Source organism: Ranitomeya variabilis, chromosome 2, assembly GCF_051348905.1.
Source record: "Ranitomeya variabilis isolate aRanVar5 chromosome 2, aRanVar5.hap1, whole genome shotgun sequence".
In the NCBI taxonomy this organism is placed as follows: Eukaryota; Metazoa; Chordata; class Amphibia; order Anura; family Dendrobatidae; genus Ranitomeya; species Ranitomeya variabilis.
The window spans coordinates 686,228,520-686,244,855 of NC_135233.1; the positions used below are offsets into that span (position 1 = coordinate 686,228,520).

Below are 16,336 nucleotides of genomic sequence, written 5' to 3' on the forward strand. Positions count from 1 at the left end.
AAAACCTTTAAAAAATTATTAAATTGCAGTTTTTTTCGCAATGGGCCTGCACTTGGGAGGTTTTTTTCCCCGTTTTCCAGGGCATTGAATGGTAAAATGAATGGGTCACTAAAAACTACAGCTGGCCCCGCAGAAACACACGTTCTCATGCGCCTGTCTGGATGGAGAAATGATAAACTATGGTTCTTGGAAGGACAAAACGAAAACGCAAAGGGGGTCAAAGTTCACCAAGCGCCAAATCATCGGTCCAGAGGGGCCCAAGAGGTAAGGGGGCCCATTTCTACCTCCAAAGCAGGTGCAATTTTGCATTTTGGGAGCCCTTGGGCGCAGAGGACCCATATATGGTTCTTGCACAGGGGCCCTTGTCTATGTTTTGTCAGAAAAGTCACACAGTATTGAGCAAACGGGTAACACGAAATTCCATGGTGTTTTCCCTAGTGAAGTGCGTGCAGCCAGCTGGGCATGACATTGCTAGGGACGTTATGACACCGTGGAGCACTACAGGTCCCATCACTCCTCTCTTGGGTCCGAACTACTCGGTCCAGACTCAGCACGTCTGCGTGCCACACAGCGCGCATGCGCAGTATTTCTCCCTCCCCGCCGTGGTCAGGAACCTTAGTGAGGCGGAAGTTGCCAGTTTCCGGAGGGAGTGAATTATCGTCTGCGCTCTCTCTCTAACCCGGAGACAAAAGCCAGAACACCCCGTGCTTTCCATAATGCTGCTAGATAACGCTAGCTGCTGTTTGGCATTCTCTATAAAGTGCAGGCTGTGGTGAGGCAGGGTCGCCTGCTAGTAGCCATTTATAGCGCAGGTGTTATCCCTCCGGGCACATGGAGTCCCAGCTGCAGAGCATCTTTGAGGAGGTGGTGGTAAGTGGCTCTATAGTGGGGGTGTGGTGCTCTGCCAGTAATGGGTTAACTGGACACCTTGACAGCTGTCCTCCTAGTGGGATGAACTAGGGCTCTGCTCACACCTGCCTGGTGTCCTACCTGGTGCATACTGCTCTGCCCTACAGACCCCAGCACAGCCAGAGGGGCCATAGGGGTCTGACCCTGCTGCTGACATAGACTAACACTGATGTGACCGGAGTCTCTGCGGTAGGGCTGGTGTAACGCCATGTATCGCATGAATATCGCTCTCATTGTTAGCACAGATGCACTACTCGTATAATAATCCTGCCTGCTGGGCGCAAATATACATCAGACTGTTCACAAAACACACTTTATTAAAGGGTAATTCCCGGTATTGCAACTTCTCCTCTCTGTAGTTTCAGTCCCATAGAAAATGAATGCAGCGGAGATAGAACATGCGCACCCCCCACTCCATTCAGCGGATCAACGAGGGTCCCTGCAGTCGAATCCTCAGTAATCGCTACATTATCCCCATAATAGGTAGAAGAACCTCACAATTCTGGAAATGATCCTTTAGTGGGAGTCTCATCTCAAAGTTACACTTCAAACTAACCACATAGCCTTGTTTGAGTTGGAACAACAATACAAATCATACTTTGTTAGATTTGCAAATGAAGATGCCTCGCTGGCCCCCTTGGCGTCTGCAAGATGCCTCGCCGCTCCATTCCATCCAAGTTAAATTACTGCCTCCCCTATGTTTGACTGGACCAGCGAAGGAGCCATTTTGTATTTTCTGTCTTAAATTTGCTAATTGGGACAATAACGGGATATCAGGTTGTGCTGCTCAAATGAAGAACCCTTAGGGCAAAGAAGAGTTGAACGTTTTTTTTTATTTCCACAACATATTTCAACTCTGGACTAGGGTCTTTTTCAAGCGGCAAGGCAATTGCTTTTTTCACTTAAAGACTCTAGTCCAGCTTTGAAACGCCGTATGGAAATAAAACCTGTTCAACTCAACTTGGTCCTAAGGATTCTTCATTCCAACATCCTGTTATTGTCCTAATTGGTCAACTGTCCTGGAGGAGATCCTCCTCAGCCACAGGACAACAGCATCTGATAGTTTCAGGAGTTCATAGGAGTTGTGCCTGTAAACAATCTGCTTAGGTGAACATCTTTTTGTTTTACTTTCCTTTGCACTTAAAAGGGTGTTGCCCAATGGTCTTACGCGCTTTTGCTCTTCTACAGTTTTCTGATTTTCAGTTTTTTGATTGTGTGAAGTTTCCACAATGAGTGATGGTTTGGGGAGCCATGTCATATGCTGGTGCAGGTCCACTTTTTTATCAAGACCAAAGTCAGTGTAGCCGTCTACCAGGAAACTTTAGGGCACTTCATGCTTCCCTATGCCGATCAACTTTTTGGAGATGGAAATTTCATTCTCCAGCGGGACTTGGCACATGTCCACACTGACAAAAGTACCAACACCTGGTTTAAAAACAACAGTTTCACTGTGCTTGATTGGCCAGAAAACACATCTGATCTTATCCCCATAGAGAATGTATGGGGTATTGTCAAGAGGAAGATGAGACACCAGACCAAACAATGCAGACGAGCTGAAGGCTGCTATCAAAGCAACCTGGGCTTCTATAACATCTCAGCATTGCCACAGGCTGATTGCCTCCATGACACACCGCATTGATGCAGTAATTCATGGAAAAGGAGCCCGGACCAAGTATTGAGTGCATTTACTGAACATACATTTCAGTAGGCCAACATTTCGGGTTTTAACACAAATCAACATTCATTTGCCACAAGCATAAGGACATATTTAAATGGCCCCATAATTAACACGTGATCATGTGGCTAACCATTCCTAATTTTCAGCCTGTCAAAATACTCTGGAAAACCCCTGACAAATGGGTCACAATTAATACCAACATGTGACCCAATATACAATTGCACTGGATGTATGTACATAATAATACATTTTATAAATAATAAAACATTTTTTTTAATTCATATGAAATAAGTTACATTTTAATTACACATTTTTTTTTCTCCTCTTTAGTTTACTTCTAATGTACTGGTGGTGTACACCAATGTGTAATCCTGTTCTGAGATTTGACTAACCTAATATACAAAATGCTAATTTGTCAAGTGCGATGATTCTAAAACTCGTTTAATAATCATGGTTATTGGCAGCACATCATCCTATCTTAACAGGGCAGTGTGCTGCTGATAACATGATGATCAATGTACACAGATTGATTGTATTTCTGATTGTTCTGTACTCCTAGAATTCCGGTCACCATGTCCAAATTGGCTAATAATGTTTTTCTGCATAAATGACACTACATTCATGTCCTGGGAAGGAATCCACAAGTTTGCAAATGACTCAAGCTGCCTCAACTCATGGCAGATATTATAATCTATAGATGGCATTTGTAACAGCAGAGTTCCAGCTGTTAACCATTTGATTTCCACTGTCTACCTTCGGCATTTAAATTGAACGTGCGCTGATGCCCATTTGCACTGGCTCCAATCGTGGTCAACCCATGGATTAGTGTCATCTGTCCTGTGAACCTGAGCTATAATCTTAACTCAATCGGAAACTGAGATTTTCATTGCATCCTGCGATACTGTTGTATTGCAGTACATAGTATTAGCGATCAACCCATCATAGGTTCAAGCATCCTAAAGGGGCTAAAAAATAATAGTTTAAAAAAAAAAAATACTTAAAGTGGTAGTGCTGTATTTTGTAAAGAAAGGAATCAATTAAACCAGTTGCTAAGCACTGTAAACAGAAAAAAAATCATAGCAACAGAATTTAATGTCACCTCTCAATATTTTTTTTATTTTTTTTTTATTATAGTCAAAATATCGTATATGCCCAAAACTGTTACCATTAAAGACATCACCTTACTGTGCCAAAAAAAGACCTCTCAACAGAAAAATAAAAATGTTACTGGAAATGGCGACACAAAAACACATTTTTTTTCCAATCATTTTGTAAAAAAATTGATGCATATTTGGTATCACTGTAAGGCTATGTGCACACGTAGTAAAAAGAGGGGCAGGATTTTCTGCACAAAATCCGCATCTCCTAGCAGAATCCGCAGCCGCGGTTTTTATGCGGATTTTGTGCGGTTTTTATTCTGAATTGATGCGGATTTTCTGCGTTTTTTGCCACTGTGGATTTTTATCATGGAGAGGTGCAGAAACGCTGCAGATCCGCACAAAAGTGACGTGCACTTCTTTTGAAATCCGCAGCAATTCCGCACTGATTTTTCTGCACCATCTGCACAGCTTTTTTTTATCCCATTGAATAACCTTGTACTGTACATCACAGTGCGGATCTGCAGCATTTTTGCGCTGAAAAATCCGCTGCGGATCCGCAGCAAATCCGCATCGTGTGCACATAGCCTAAGGGGACTGAAGTAGTCGGTTGTGTTTCCAGGTAATTTTTACTGCACAATGAGCTCCATAAGAAGAAAACCGAAAAAACTTATGGTGGAATTGTAATTTGTCCCTGTGTTTTAGTGCAATATGTGGTAAAATTAATACGGCCATTCAAAACTACAACTTGTCTCACAAAAAAAGAAAGTCCTCACAGGCCTTTTAATGGAAAAACTAAAAAATTATTGCTCTTGAAAGAAGGCGAGGGATAAAAACAAGTGTGAAAATCTTCTGATCCTGAAAGGGTTAACCACCCCACACCCCCATTAGCTTGCACATTGCCGGTCAATGGACGTTTAATGTTGAAAAGCAGTGGAAATGGGGCCCAACAGTGCGATAAATCGCTCTGAATCAAATCTGACCTATTGTACTTTCCTAGACTTTGCAGAAATCAGACTCACCAAATCATGTTGCCGTCATAGAGAAGTACGAGGAATACAGCAATTTAATGTTTGTTTGTTTTTTTCTCCGTATATAGAAGACTGAGGTCATTGAAGAGGCCTTTGCTGGGTGAGTACCTTGCTTTTCCTGTTAGGTTTTCGGTTGCATACAAACCTATTTTCTGACAAATGACGCGTATCAGCTAGTCTGTAAAGCTCCAAGTCTATGTATGACGGGCACTTTGTTATTGCTGATTGTGATAAACATATTTGCAGCTATTTAACTCTTTTCATCTTGTATCTTGACACTCGTGTGGCAGGGCAAAGGATAAATCCCAGTCTACCTTCTGTATTTGTTAGTCATGTGTGTATATCTATATATCTCTTCCAAGACACTACAGTAACAAAGTTGGGGTGCACATACCCTAAACTCTGCCATCAGGATTTTGCTAAAAAAATTAGAACAAAACTCTTAAGACTTACAACACGGTAATATCTGCTGTGGGTTGCAGCTTAGTATTACAAAGGGTGAAATATACAGTGGCTTTGACAGATTATATTGACTTCCTGCAGATTTCAAATGCACAATGCTAATATATTTTGCTGCATGTGACCGAGAGGTTATAATCTGAGCCCAGTATTAACACTGGAAAGCGCAGCTGATTTACTGTCCGGATTTCCACTGCATTTTACTAACTGGAAAAGTACCCTAAAGAATAAGCAGTGCTTGCCATGACTCTCTGACGCAAGCTTTTAATACCAAGTTTGTACATATCCAGTCCATCCGGCTAATTTTTTTTTTCAACTGATATCAATATGGAATTTGTCATCTGGCTTTTTCACCAGTTTTTATAGCACAGGTGAGCAGGATAGAAAAAAAAAAGTACCTTTGCTTCAGATGAATATGAACGATCTCCTAACATACTATGAGATCCACACTAGAGATAAGAAAATAAATCCAAATGGTGCGTAGGGCCCCAGGGTATGAAGATGCACAGGCACTTAGAAATCTGATAAATGTTCAATATCAAAAACTTGCAGTGATGCCATGTGTGTAGAGGCTTGAGAGGAGGGGTTGTTGTATAAGGAAAAGTAACGCCAATTGGAATAGGGAGGTAAACTGCAGCACAACCTCACGGTGCAGATAACTAAAGAATTTATGCAAGATTATTACCCGTTTCTACGGCTGTATGAAGGGAGCACTCCACACACCTGTTCAAATTCACGAGTCTCGACAAAGGTGTAGAAGTACTGTATGGTATGGATACTGGTACAGAATTGCTGAGAAACCAGTTGGTGCCCGCGGTGACGAGGTTCTGTTAGGCTGCTAATGTAACACCCCAGGTTCCTGGTTGTTACAATGGCATTGCTTTCACGGGGAGAGTGTCACTCTTGGAAGCGAGGAAGGATCTCTTATCAGGTAATCACAGCTTGTTGGTGGCTCCCCTATATATATTCTGGTCTGGAGGGAAAGAGTTCAGTTCAGTCAGTGAGTGCCAGACAGCAGACTGGAGCAGTCTGCGGCAGAGAGGAAAGAGTGGGGGCCGTGCAGCCATGAGGGTGCTGCAGCTCCTGGAAAGAGCAGAAGGCGAAAGCAGAACAGATTGTAGTGAGAAGTGAAGCGCAGGAGAGTGAAGAACTTGGGGGTTAGCTGTGACTGAGCTACCTCCCCATTGAGCGCAGACACCAGTAGCCGGAAGACGGGGTTGTGAAGGACTCCATATTTCACAGCAGAAACTGGCAGGACATCTGGATTAAAAGTCACCTGTCCGCCCTTACACCTGAGGACACAGTAGCGCATAGAGCCCGGGTCGTGATAGAGACCCTGTAAAAAGGCTCGAGCTACCTGTCGTAGTAGTGGGTAGTGTCCTACCAACCTGGAGGACAGAGAGAACGTGAGGACCTTGTGAGAAGCTTAAGGCAGCAAGGGACTACACCACAGCGCTAGAGGGAAGGCTTCTAACCCCACCTAGTAAGGGGACTCCCAACACGCTTCCAAGCTGGCCGGGCCACATGAACATTCGTGATCCGGTGCCCTTGACTGCGGCTCCCTGAATTCGACAGTAAAAAGGTAAAGCGACTGCAACCGGGTCCTCCTTGCTATACCACCCACCATCTTTATACACCGGGAGCCCTGGGGACACAGCTTCACCTGTGGGAAGCCATGCCATCCCTGCTGCCACAACATCACCACAGAGGACCCCCTTTAAGCAGCATCTGTCACCTCTGACTGAGAACCACAGGTGGTGTCACAAACTTTATTCCAAACCCCTTTTAAAGACCTTTTACTTGGGCACCCAGGGCCACGGACCGGATCACCTCCACCGTGACACATCCCCTTTAAGTACCAGACCCGGTATCGAGTACCCCACGGTCCTGGCGGGAGTTCCACTTTGCACAAGCCGTGATATAGAGCCTCCGGCGTATCAGAGAGCCTCACATGGGTTGCAGGATATGAAAAGTTCAAATGAAACTGCTGTGCTTGTAGCCCCTAATTCACCCTATCATCGGAGACTGTACCACGGCTCGTGCAAACACACGCTCCCAGGACCTCGACACCGCGTGCACTAGCTGGTTTCTCAGCCATTCCGCTCCAGTATCCATACCATACGGCACTTCTACACCTTTGTCGAGACTCAGGAATCGGAATAGGTGTGCCGAGTGCTCCCTTCATACAGCTGCAGAAACGGGTAATAATCTTGCATAAATTCTTTAGTTATCTGCACCGTGAGGTTGTGCTGCAGTTTACCTCCCTATTCCAATTAGCATTACTTTTCCTTATACAACAACCCCTCTTTTACTGCAGGTCTCTACACACATGTGGTAACGCCGCATATTTTTGATATTGGACATTTTGTATTAGATATCTATCTAAGTGACTGTGCATCTTTATACCATGGGGCCCTAAGCGCCGTTTGAATTTATTCTCTATTTTTGGATTTTTTGACAACCGGTGGTAGTTGTCCACCAAACAAGGCAGCTAAGATCAGGCTACAAGTTTTTTAGATTTTCACTGGTATTGATTATTTTGATCTGATTTGTCATTTGTGAAGTGAAAGGGAAAAGAAATTCACACCCAAAATCTGTATCAAACGCTCACGTGTAAATTAGATGTAACTCTCTGCAGTGTTTAACTAGTGTTCCTATTTCTGCAGTATGTTTATGGACACACCAGAAGATGAAAAGACAAAGCTGATCAGCTGCCTTGGCGCATTTAGACAGTTCTGGGGAGACCTTCCTCAGGTATGAAGTCCTCGTCCCATAAAGTTCTGCTGCAATTTGAGGAATCCTTTTTATAGATGTGGTACACAAAAACCTAACCATTTCAGGAACTATTGAGATGCTTTCCTTCTCACACAATTTAAGAACATGGACTACAACCTGCTGACAGATTCCCTTTAACTCGATTGATCCAATATCAGCATTTATGTGCCCATAGAATAAGAGAAACCTATTGATTACTGTGTATCTTGAACCTGGGACCGTCCCCCCATATAAAGTGAGGAATAGTCATGCATGGCTGTGACATTCATTGCCTACGTGAATGATTGAGATGGCAAAGTAGTGCACCAACCTCTTAAAATATGGGCAACAAAAGGGGATTTCCTCTGTTGAGGGTCAATAATCATTCAGCTTATGGTGTCAGATAGTTGGAGCACTTAAAGGGTTATTTCTATCTCAGATTTTCATGAACTATAATAACTCTGTCCTGCTTCAGACCACAGAAGGTGGGGCTACGGAAACAGTCAGTTGCGACTCTTCTTTGAGAACTCCAGAAGAAATGAATGGGTGTTAAAAAACCCAGAGTGCTGCTGAACCAATTTTTCCCTCAGTCCCAACTTCTGTGTCCAAGGTCCAAACAAGGATATTCTTGTCTTGGCCATGAAAGGCTTTCCTGGGAATAACCGTTCTGGTCATTACTTGTACATGTAACAGTTGTATTTTTCAGAGCCCACAAAATACATGGAGCAGAGGTACATTTCTTATGTCCCATAATAAAAATATCACTTTAAGAAGCAAGTATTGTTTACTCTCCAGCGAGAATCCCCACGGTATAGAAAAAACATTAGAGTTCTTATGTGGAAAGGGAATCTTAAATTTGACTTATTTTATAAGAAACCCACCATGATCAGCTAAACATGTATTTAAATAAAGTAGTCCCCCTTTTAAAATAGATTATACATAAAAAAGAGTGTGTTTTCTCCTTATTTAACAAGGTGGACTACTTCATTTAAAAAGGGGTTGTCCAGGTAGTGATCTGTTCTTTGCAAGTTCTTCTTTCACAACTGCTTTTGGCAATATACACATCACTAACTGATTATTTGATGTGGTTTATACTTCAGGATTCTCATGAGCAATGCGTCCAATGGATTGTAAGGTTCGTACATGGGCAACATAGTCCAAAAAGAATCTCCTTCCTGTATGACTGTCTGGCCATGGCTGTGGAAACCTCTGTTCTACCTCCAAGGTATGTGACTGATTTGATGGAACATTTCTTTGAAACTTTTAGTTATTGGGTAATTATAACCATAGTGCAATGCTGTACTTGCCCTTAATTTGATCAAGCATTCATTGGATTTGTCTATTAATTCGGAACACCCTGAAGCTCCCTTGGGCCCCGATTCCTTAAAACTGGTGTTTTGTACACCAGTCTTAATGAGGGAAATTGGCTGTGATAATCTGATGTCCTGTCTGTTTCCTATTTATTTATTTTATTTATTTTTTTTATTCTTATATAAATTTTCCCTGCCCAGGAGATGAGGTATGATCAGACCATGTCCCTGTACGGTCAGACACATCCATTATACAGTACACAGCAGGGGCACATTTATAAGATTATCTCAGCACAGGAGCATTTTTTTTTAAACACATCCAATTGTGGACGCTATTATTATTCCAAGATTGATTTAAAGTTAACTTTGTCATGGGAAAACCGCTTTAATGATGTAATGAATCTGCATGTGAAACAAACCGCAGCATGCACTAGTTTCTTCCTTAAATCAGAAGAGACTCAGCCATTCTTTGGGTGCGCAAAAAAATAAATCAGATGCCGTACTGAGCTACAGTATAAAATCCGATTTATTTGCGGATAAATTTCAATTCTGTAACACAAACTGTAAATGCCAGTGTGACCTTACACTTAATGCAACTTGGAGAGCTTCATTTTGGGACTGCTTGATTTGTAATGAGGGTGTGCTAAAGGAACTGTCGCATGATCCAGGGGAGGACTGGAACAGGACTGCACACTGCAGACAACATAACACTGATAGTGTTCTCCTTTTATGGCTTACCTTTCTAAATCATATATACTGCTGTTTTCATTTGGTTAGATCGATTTCTTATTTGTTTGACTCTTATGTTAACTGCCTCTCCCTTCTGCTGCTGTCATGTCGTGGGAATACCATGACAGTGGGCCCGGAGGATCGCAGCATCTGGTTACCTGAACTCCTGCACTGGTTAGAACTGCTTTACCATCATACTAACTAGTGCAGATTTTGCTAGGGTTAATCAGTTCCTTATGCTTGCCATTGGCATTTGGGAATTGCTGGTAGTAGTTAATTCTGCTTGGTCTGGAGTTGGAGGAGATGTTTGGAGAGTTGTTCTGGTGATTTCTACATTGAGTGTGTTAACATGTTCCACCTCATCCTCTCCAATTTGATTTCACCTACCTTACCCTCCCCTGTGTTCCACTCTGTTGTTTGAAGAGTGTATTTTGTATGATTGCAGTATTCATTTATCCCTGTTTGTCTTCCCTTGTCTGTCTGGTTAGTTTTACTCTATACACTTTGGGTTCACACCATCCTGGGTCGCGGTGGGAACAGATAGGGGTAACTCATGAGCGTACCAAGGCATGTGACACCATGCATCCAGGTTAATATGGGGGACAGGGATAGACTAGGGTGAACCCTAGCGTGAGAGATAAGGAAAGAGCCCCTTTCAACGAGAATTCCTGTAACAGTACCGTGACATTTCATATGCTAAAATCCTTATTATATTTGCTTTCTTCTCAGGATGGTGTGTGAGACTTTAGTAAACTCTGATGCATTGGAATGGGAAAGAACGCAACTTTGGGTCTTGACATTTAAGCTTATCCTGAAAATCATAGGTGGTGTTGATTATAAGGTATGTACACCTCACCCAGATTTCAGATTGTTTATGGAAACTTTGTGCATTTGTTTTCCTGCAAGAAATGTAAAGTAAAACTATTATGCCATGGTGACAGAACATTCACAGAAATTGGCTGTTACTAAATTCTGGCATCTCATGGTAACAGTTGATGTCAGAACTCCGATGCCAGACTTTGAAGTCTGTAGTGACCAGGGGACCAATGTGGTGCTGCTGGGGGCAGATGAGTTGCCAAAGCTGCCTGCAGTCTTTTTAAGGCATGGCCTAAAAGTATGCAAGTGTAAGGCTAGTTTCACATTTGCTTTTAAGTCCGCAGCGTATTGTCCGCAAATGCATGCAAAAAGCATGCAAACGTCTGATAACGCAGCGTTTTTTATCCGCATCAGCTTACACATGATGGTAAAAAAAGCGCAGCGTTTGCATGCGTTTTTACATATGTTTGCGCTTTTTATGCGCATGCGTTTAATATTTCCAGGAGGGTGTGTCTTTAATGGGCATGTCTAAATCAGTTCCTGGACATGCGCAGTCTGAAGTATGCAAGCACATCAAACGCATGCGTACGCAAAGACGTGTACGCATGCGTTCCCATAGACTGTAATGCGTTTTTTTGCCGCATTCCTAGCGCTAACAATTGCATACGTTTCGAGGCGGCAAATTGACGCCTCTAAAATTACTACATGTAGCGTTTACCGCGCCAAACCGCAGACGATGAAACGACGCATGCGTCGTCAAATACGGCAAAACGCAACCAATCGCAGACACATGCGTCCCTAATGTTAAAGATAGGAAAACGCAATGCATGCGGAAAACTGCGGCACAAACGCTGCGGACACAACCGCAAATGTGAAACCGGCCTTAGGCATAATATATTGCAAAATGAATAAGTATTGTGACAATTATAGATGTGACCACAGGATTACATATTTACCCCCATACTGAAAGAAAAAATAACTAAAATACAAAGAAAACCTCTTTTGGTCTTGCTGACTCCTTTACATAAGTTGAAATCAGTTGGTTATATGCTCCTCAGAATGGCTCCAATATAGGTTGTCCTGCAAAAAAGGGTCCTCGTATAGCTACATGACAAGAAAACGACAGCGCTTTTAATAACCGGATCTATGTGTGCTAATAAACAAGGGGAATGTGCACAAGATCAGTGTCTGCAACAGAAAAGTCTACTGCAAATGTGCTGGTGGTAAAAACGCTTCATAAAATATATATACTAGATGGTGGCCCAATTCTAACGCATCGGGTATTCTAGAATATGTATGTAGTTTATTTATGAAGATTTCCACTAGTGTATAGCACAGCCCACGTAGTGTGTAGCAATGTGGGCACCATATTCCTGTTTAAAAAAAAAACAAAACAAAAAAAAAACAAAATAAAAAAAATAGTTATATACTCACCTTCCGTCGGCCCCCGGATCCAGCCCAGGCCTTTAGCGATGCTCCTTGCGACGCTCCGGTCCCAGTAATGCCTTGTGGCAATAACACGTGATGATGTAGCGGTCTCGTGAGACTGCTACATCATCTCCAGTCATTGCCGCTATGCATTCTTGGGACCGGAGCGTCGCGAGGAGCGGGACAGGCGGAAGGTGAGAATATAATATATATTTTTTTAATTATTTTAACATTATATGTTTTTACTATTGATGCTGCATAGGCATTGGTCACACTTGCAGGGTTAATGGCAGCGTTAACAGACTGCGTTACACCGCGTTATAACGCAGTCCGTTTAACAGACTGCTAAAACCCTATGTGGCCGCTGACTGGAGGGGAGTATGGAGGGGGCACTGACTTGAGGGGAGTAGGGAGGGGCCAATTCGCGGCCGGACTGTGCCTGTCGCTGATTGGTCGCAGCCGACTGGCTGCGACCAACCAGCGACCCGGGATTTCCGCGACAGACGGAAGTTAGACAAACAGATAAAGTACCCCTTAGACAATTAGATATAGATATATACTTGACGCATATCAATTCTTTCAGCGTTCTTTGAAGCATTTTACACATTAAAATGGGTAATAGCAAAAAAAATAATATATAATATAATTATATATTATTGTGGCTGTCACTGCCAGCTTGCTGTGAGCGCCGCCCAGAGGTTGGCACTCATAGCGAGTGAGCAATTCAGGACCTATATGAAGCTGAGCCAATCAGGTTATGGCAGCTTCTGGTCTCCCATGGCGACTATTGAAGCATGCCAAAACTTAAAAAAAAAAAAAAAAAAAAAAAGTTAGTAGAAATCTAAAAGTTCAAATCGCCCCATTCCAAATAAAATAAAAAAGAATTAAACATGCATATTTGATATCACCGCTTTCAGAATCACCTGATTTATCAATAGAAAAAAAGGGTTAACCTGATCGCTAAATGGCATAGCGAGGAAAAGTCAAAATGCCAGAATTAAGTTTTTTTTTGGTCACCGTGACCTTGCATTAAAATGCAATAACGGGCGATCAAAAGAACTTATCTGCACCGTAATGGTATAATTAAAAACTTCAGCTCGGCACGCAAAAAATAAGCCCTAACCTAACCCAAGATCATGAAAAATAAAGGTGCTATGGGTATCGGAAAATGGCGCAATTATTTATTCATATAGCAAAGTTTGGAAGTTTTGGACCACTTGGATAAAAAAAAGAACCTAGACATGTTTGTCTATGAACTTGTAATGACCTGGAGAATCATAGTGGCAGGTCAGTTTTAGCATTTAGTGAACATGGTAAAGCCAAACAAAGAACAAGTGTGGGATATCATTTGTTTTGCAATTTGACCTCACTTGGATTTTTTTTTCCTGTTTTTCTAGTAAACAACATGGTAAAACTAATGGTTTCAATCAAAAGTACAACTCGTCCAACAACGAAAAAAAGATCTCACATAGCCATATTGACCAAAAATAAAAAAGTTAAGGCTCTGGGAAGAAGAAAAAAAAAAAAAATGAAAATGCAAAACCAAAAATACATCTGGTCGTAAAGTGATTAAACGGTCATCTCGTCCTGCAAAAAAAAAAAAGCCCTCACGCCTCTCTGGGGAAAATTTAAAGTTATAGTTATAAGGACAGGATTATGCAAAACCTAATTAAATTTAGTAAAAAAAATAATTTTAATCAATAAATAATGTGCAAAGCAAAATAAGGTAAAATTACTGTAATTGTACTGACCTGAGGAAAAAAACGACTTATCAATTTTACTTCCCGGTAAATAAGGAAGAGAAACCTTGCCATTCCTGATATACTGTTTTTTTTGTTTGTTTTTTTTTCTGTTTGTTTGTTCTTTGTTTGTTTGTTTGTTTTTTTTGTCCATTCTGCATCTAAAAAATCTGAATAAAAGCGATCAAAAAATGTTTTTTTTAACCCAACATGATGCCAATAAAAATGTAGGTGGTGATGAAAAAACATTTTTTTTTTTCTTATTATGTAGTGTTAAGAGGAGCAAAACATAAAACCTATATAAATCTGGTTTTGCCGGAGTTGATCCAAATAACAAAGCTGTCTTACCACTTATGCCACATGGTGATCAGTGAAAAAACTAAAATAAGAAAACCTTTTGATTACTGCTTGTTTGTTCATTCTGCCTCCCAAAAATTAGCATATGACTCTGTTGCCATTTTATCCTGTGCTGTATGCATCAGGATTTCTATTTCAATCCCCCAGCGTGGTCTCCTCCTTTTTAGACGTGTGTGTGTGTGTGTGTGTGTGTGTGTGTGTGTGTGTGTGTGTGTGTGTGTGTGTGGTCAACCACAGATTTGTGCACGCCTATAAGGATGGGTAACTTGCCCCTTCTGTCAGAGTAGTGGATGGTTCAGTCACGTGCTTCATAGGAATCAGTTTTTTTGGCGATCTGGACAAACTTGGGCTTATCATGCGTCTGGTAATCTGCCTGAAAATGATGCACGCCAGACTATGCGTTCACTGTCGGCACCATTCTAGACTATGGGACATCAGCATGTATGCTAGTCACATTTTGCAGGGGAATTTGGACATTATCACAGACGGAACCAATGAACTGATGCCAAGACGCAGTGTGATAGCATCCCGATGCTAAGAGCCCACTTTACGGGTACTTGTTCCCAGAAGCACAAGCTGGTTACAATATATTGGGCACTACAATGGAATATTTGCAATTTTCCCTCTAAAGCATCAACTGTGACCTAATTTCTGGGAAACGCTCGAAAGGTCCAAATGATTATTACTACACCTTTAAATGGATTTCCAGATGTGGAAAATGAGGCTCGGTATACAATATCCAAAATTGACTTTGTCACAAATAGGTTAAATTGCAATAATCCTTTCCACACTGTTTAGTGCATCGATGTTTGTGTTACTGAAAGTTAAATTTTTTTTTTTTTTTGTTGTCAGGGAGTTCGAGATCTCTTAAAAGTAATAGTGGAGAAAATTCATACTATTCCGAACACTGTGAGCTCTGCTGTTGTACAGCAGCTTCTAGCAGCAAGAGAGGTAATCTTCGTGAATGTGTACCTTTTTTTATTTATTTGTTTTTATTTTCATAGGAAAAAAAACAAAAAAACTCCAGTGATATATTTTGCAGTTAATATGAGCTCAGCCAATCATGCCTTCTTGTAACACCTCTACCCACATAATTGGACACTGGTCATCATGACCATAACTTCTCATACATACTGTACTTCCACTTAAGGCTACTTTCACATTAGCGTTGTGTGACGTACGTCGCAAGGCGTCGTTTTGGAGAAAAAACGCATCCTGCAAAGTTGCCTGCAGGATGCGTTTTTTCTCCATACACTTGCATTAGCGACGCATTGCGACGGATTGCCACACGTTGCATCCGTCGGGCGACGGATGCGTCGTGTTGTGGCGGACCGTCGGCAGAAAAAATGTTCCATGTAACTTTTCTTTCTCGCTTCATTGGGGGACACAGGTAACCATGGGTGTATGCTGCTGTCACTAGGAGGCTGACACTATGCAAATAAAGAAGTAACTCCTCCCCGGCAGTATACACCCTCCGACAGGCACCAGGCAACTCAGTTTTTGCTTAGTGTCTGTAGGAGGCAGACCTGGATCTAACCCCAGATACGCATTTCTTTTACAGGGATTTATTGTTTGTTATTAATCATTTCCCCTTTCTTTTTCAGACCTTTTTCTTCAAGGTAACAGGGTGCAGTTTTCTCACCCTGTTTTCCCCACTTTGAGCGACCGAGAGAGCAGTGTGGTTTCACCCACATCGCACCCTCTCGGACCCGCTGGGCAGGACTTTGTCCCCTGTCACCGTTTCGGGTGTTCAGGGTGACCCTTTCTTCGGTGGCCAGTCCTGCCCGTTTCCCCTCCTCATCCCTCTCCTCAGAGAGGGCTGAGAGGAAGACGGTGGTCACATCCAGTGACCCTCTCCCCCTGGTTAGGGGTCGACGCCGTCTTCTGCACAGGAGAGTCATGGCGCGGGAAGGAGGACTACTTCCAGCTCTCTCTCGCGCTCTCTCGCTCTCACGCTCTCTCTCTCTCTCTCTCAAGGGATCCTGATGGTTCTTCTTCTGTAGGGATCCTTCAATCAACAAACGACCCC

The 16,336-nt window shown here is 42.3% G+C and overlaps 1 protein-coding gene across 1 annotated transcript in view; it reads left to right on the forward strand.

Moving 5' to 3' along the window:
* The first annotated feature begins 552 nt into the window (after nt 1-552).
* Nucleotides 553-16,336, forward strand: part of MED23 (mediator complex subunit 23) — a 144,779-nt gene continuing 128,995 nt past the window's right edge. The window contains exons 1-6 of the mRNA XM_077289353.1: nt 553-870; nt 4,784-4,815; nt 7,841-7,928; nt 9,029-9,153; nt 10,697-10,808; nt 15,160-15,258. Of these exons, the coding sequence (XP_077145468.1) occupies nt 832-870; nt 4,784-4,815; nt 7,841-7,928; nt 9,029-9,153; nt 10,697-10,808; nt 15,160-15,258 (495 nt within the window). The 5' untranslated portion in view covers nt 553-831. The remainder of the gene's footprint in view (nt 871-4,783; nt 4,816-7,840; nt 7,929-9,028; nt 9,154-10,696; nt 10,809-15,159; nt 15,259-16,336) is intronic.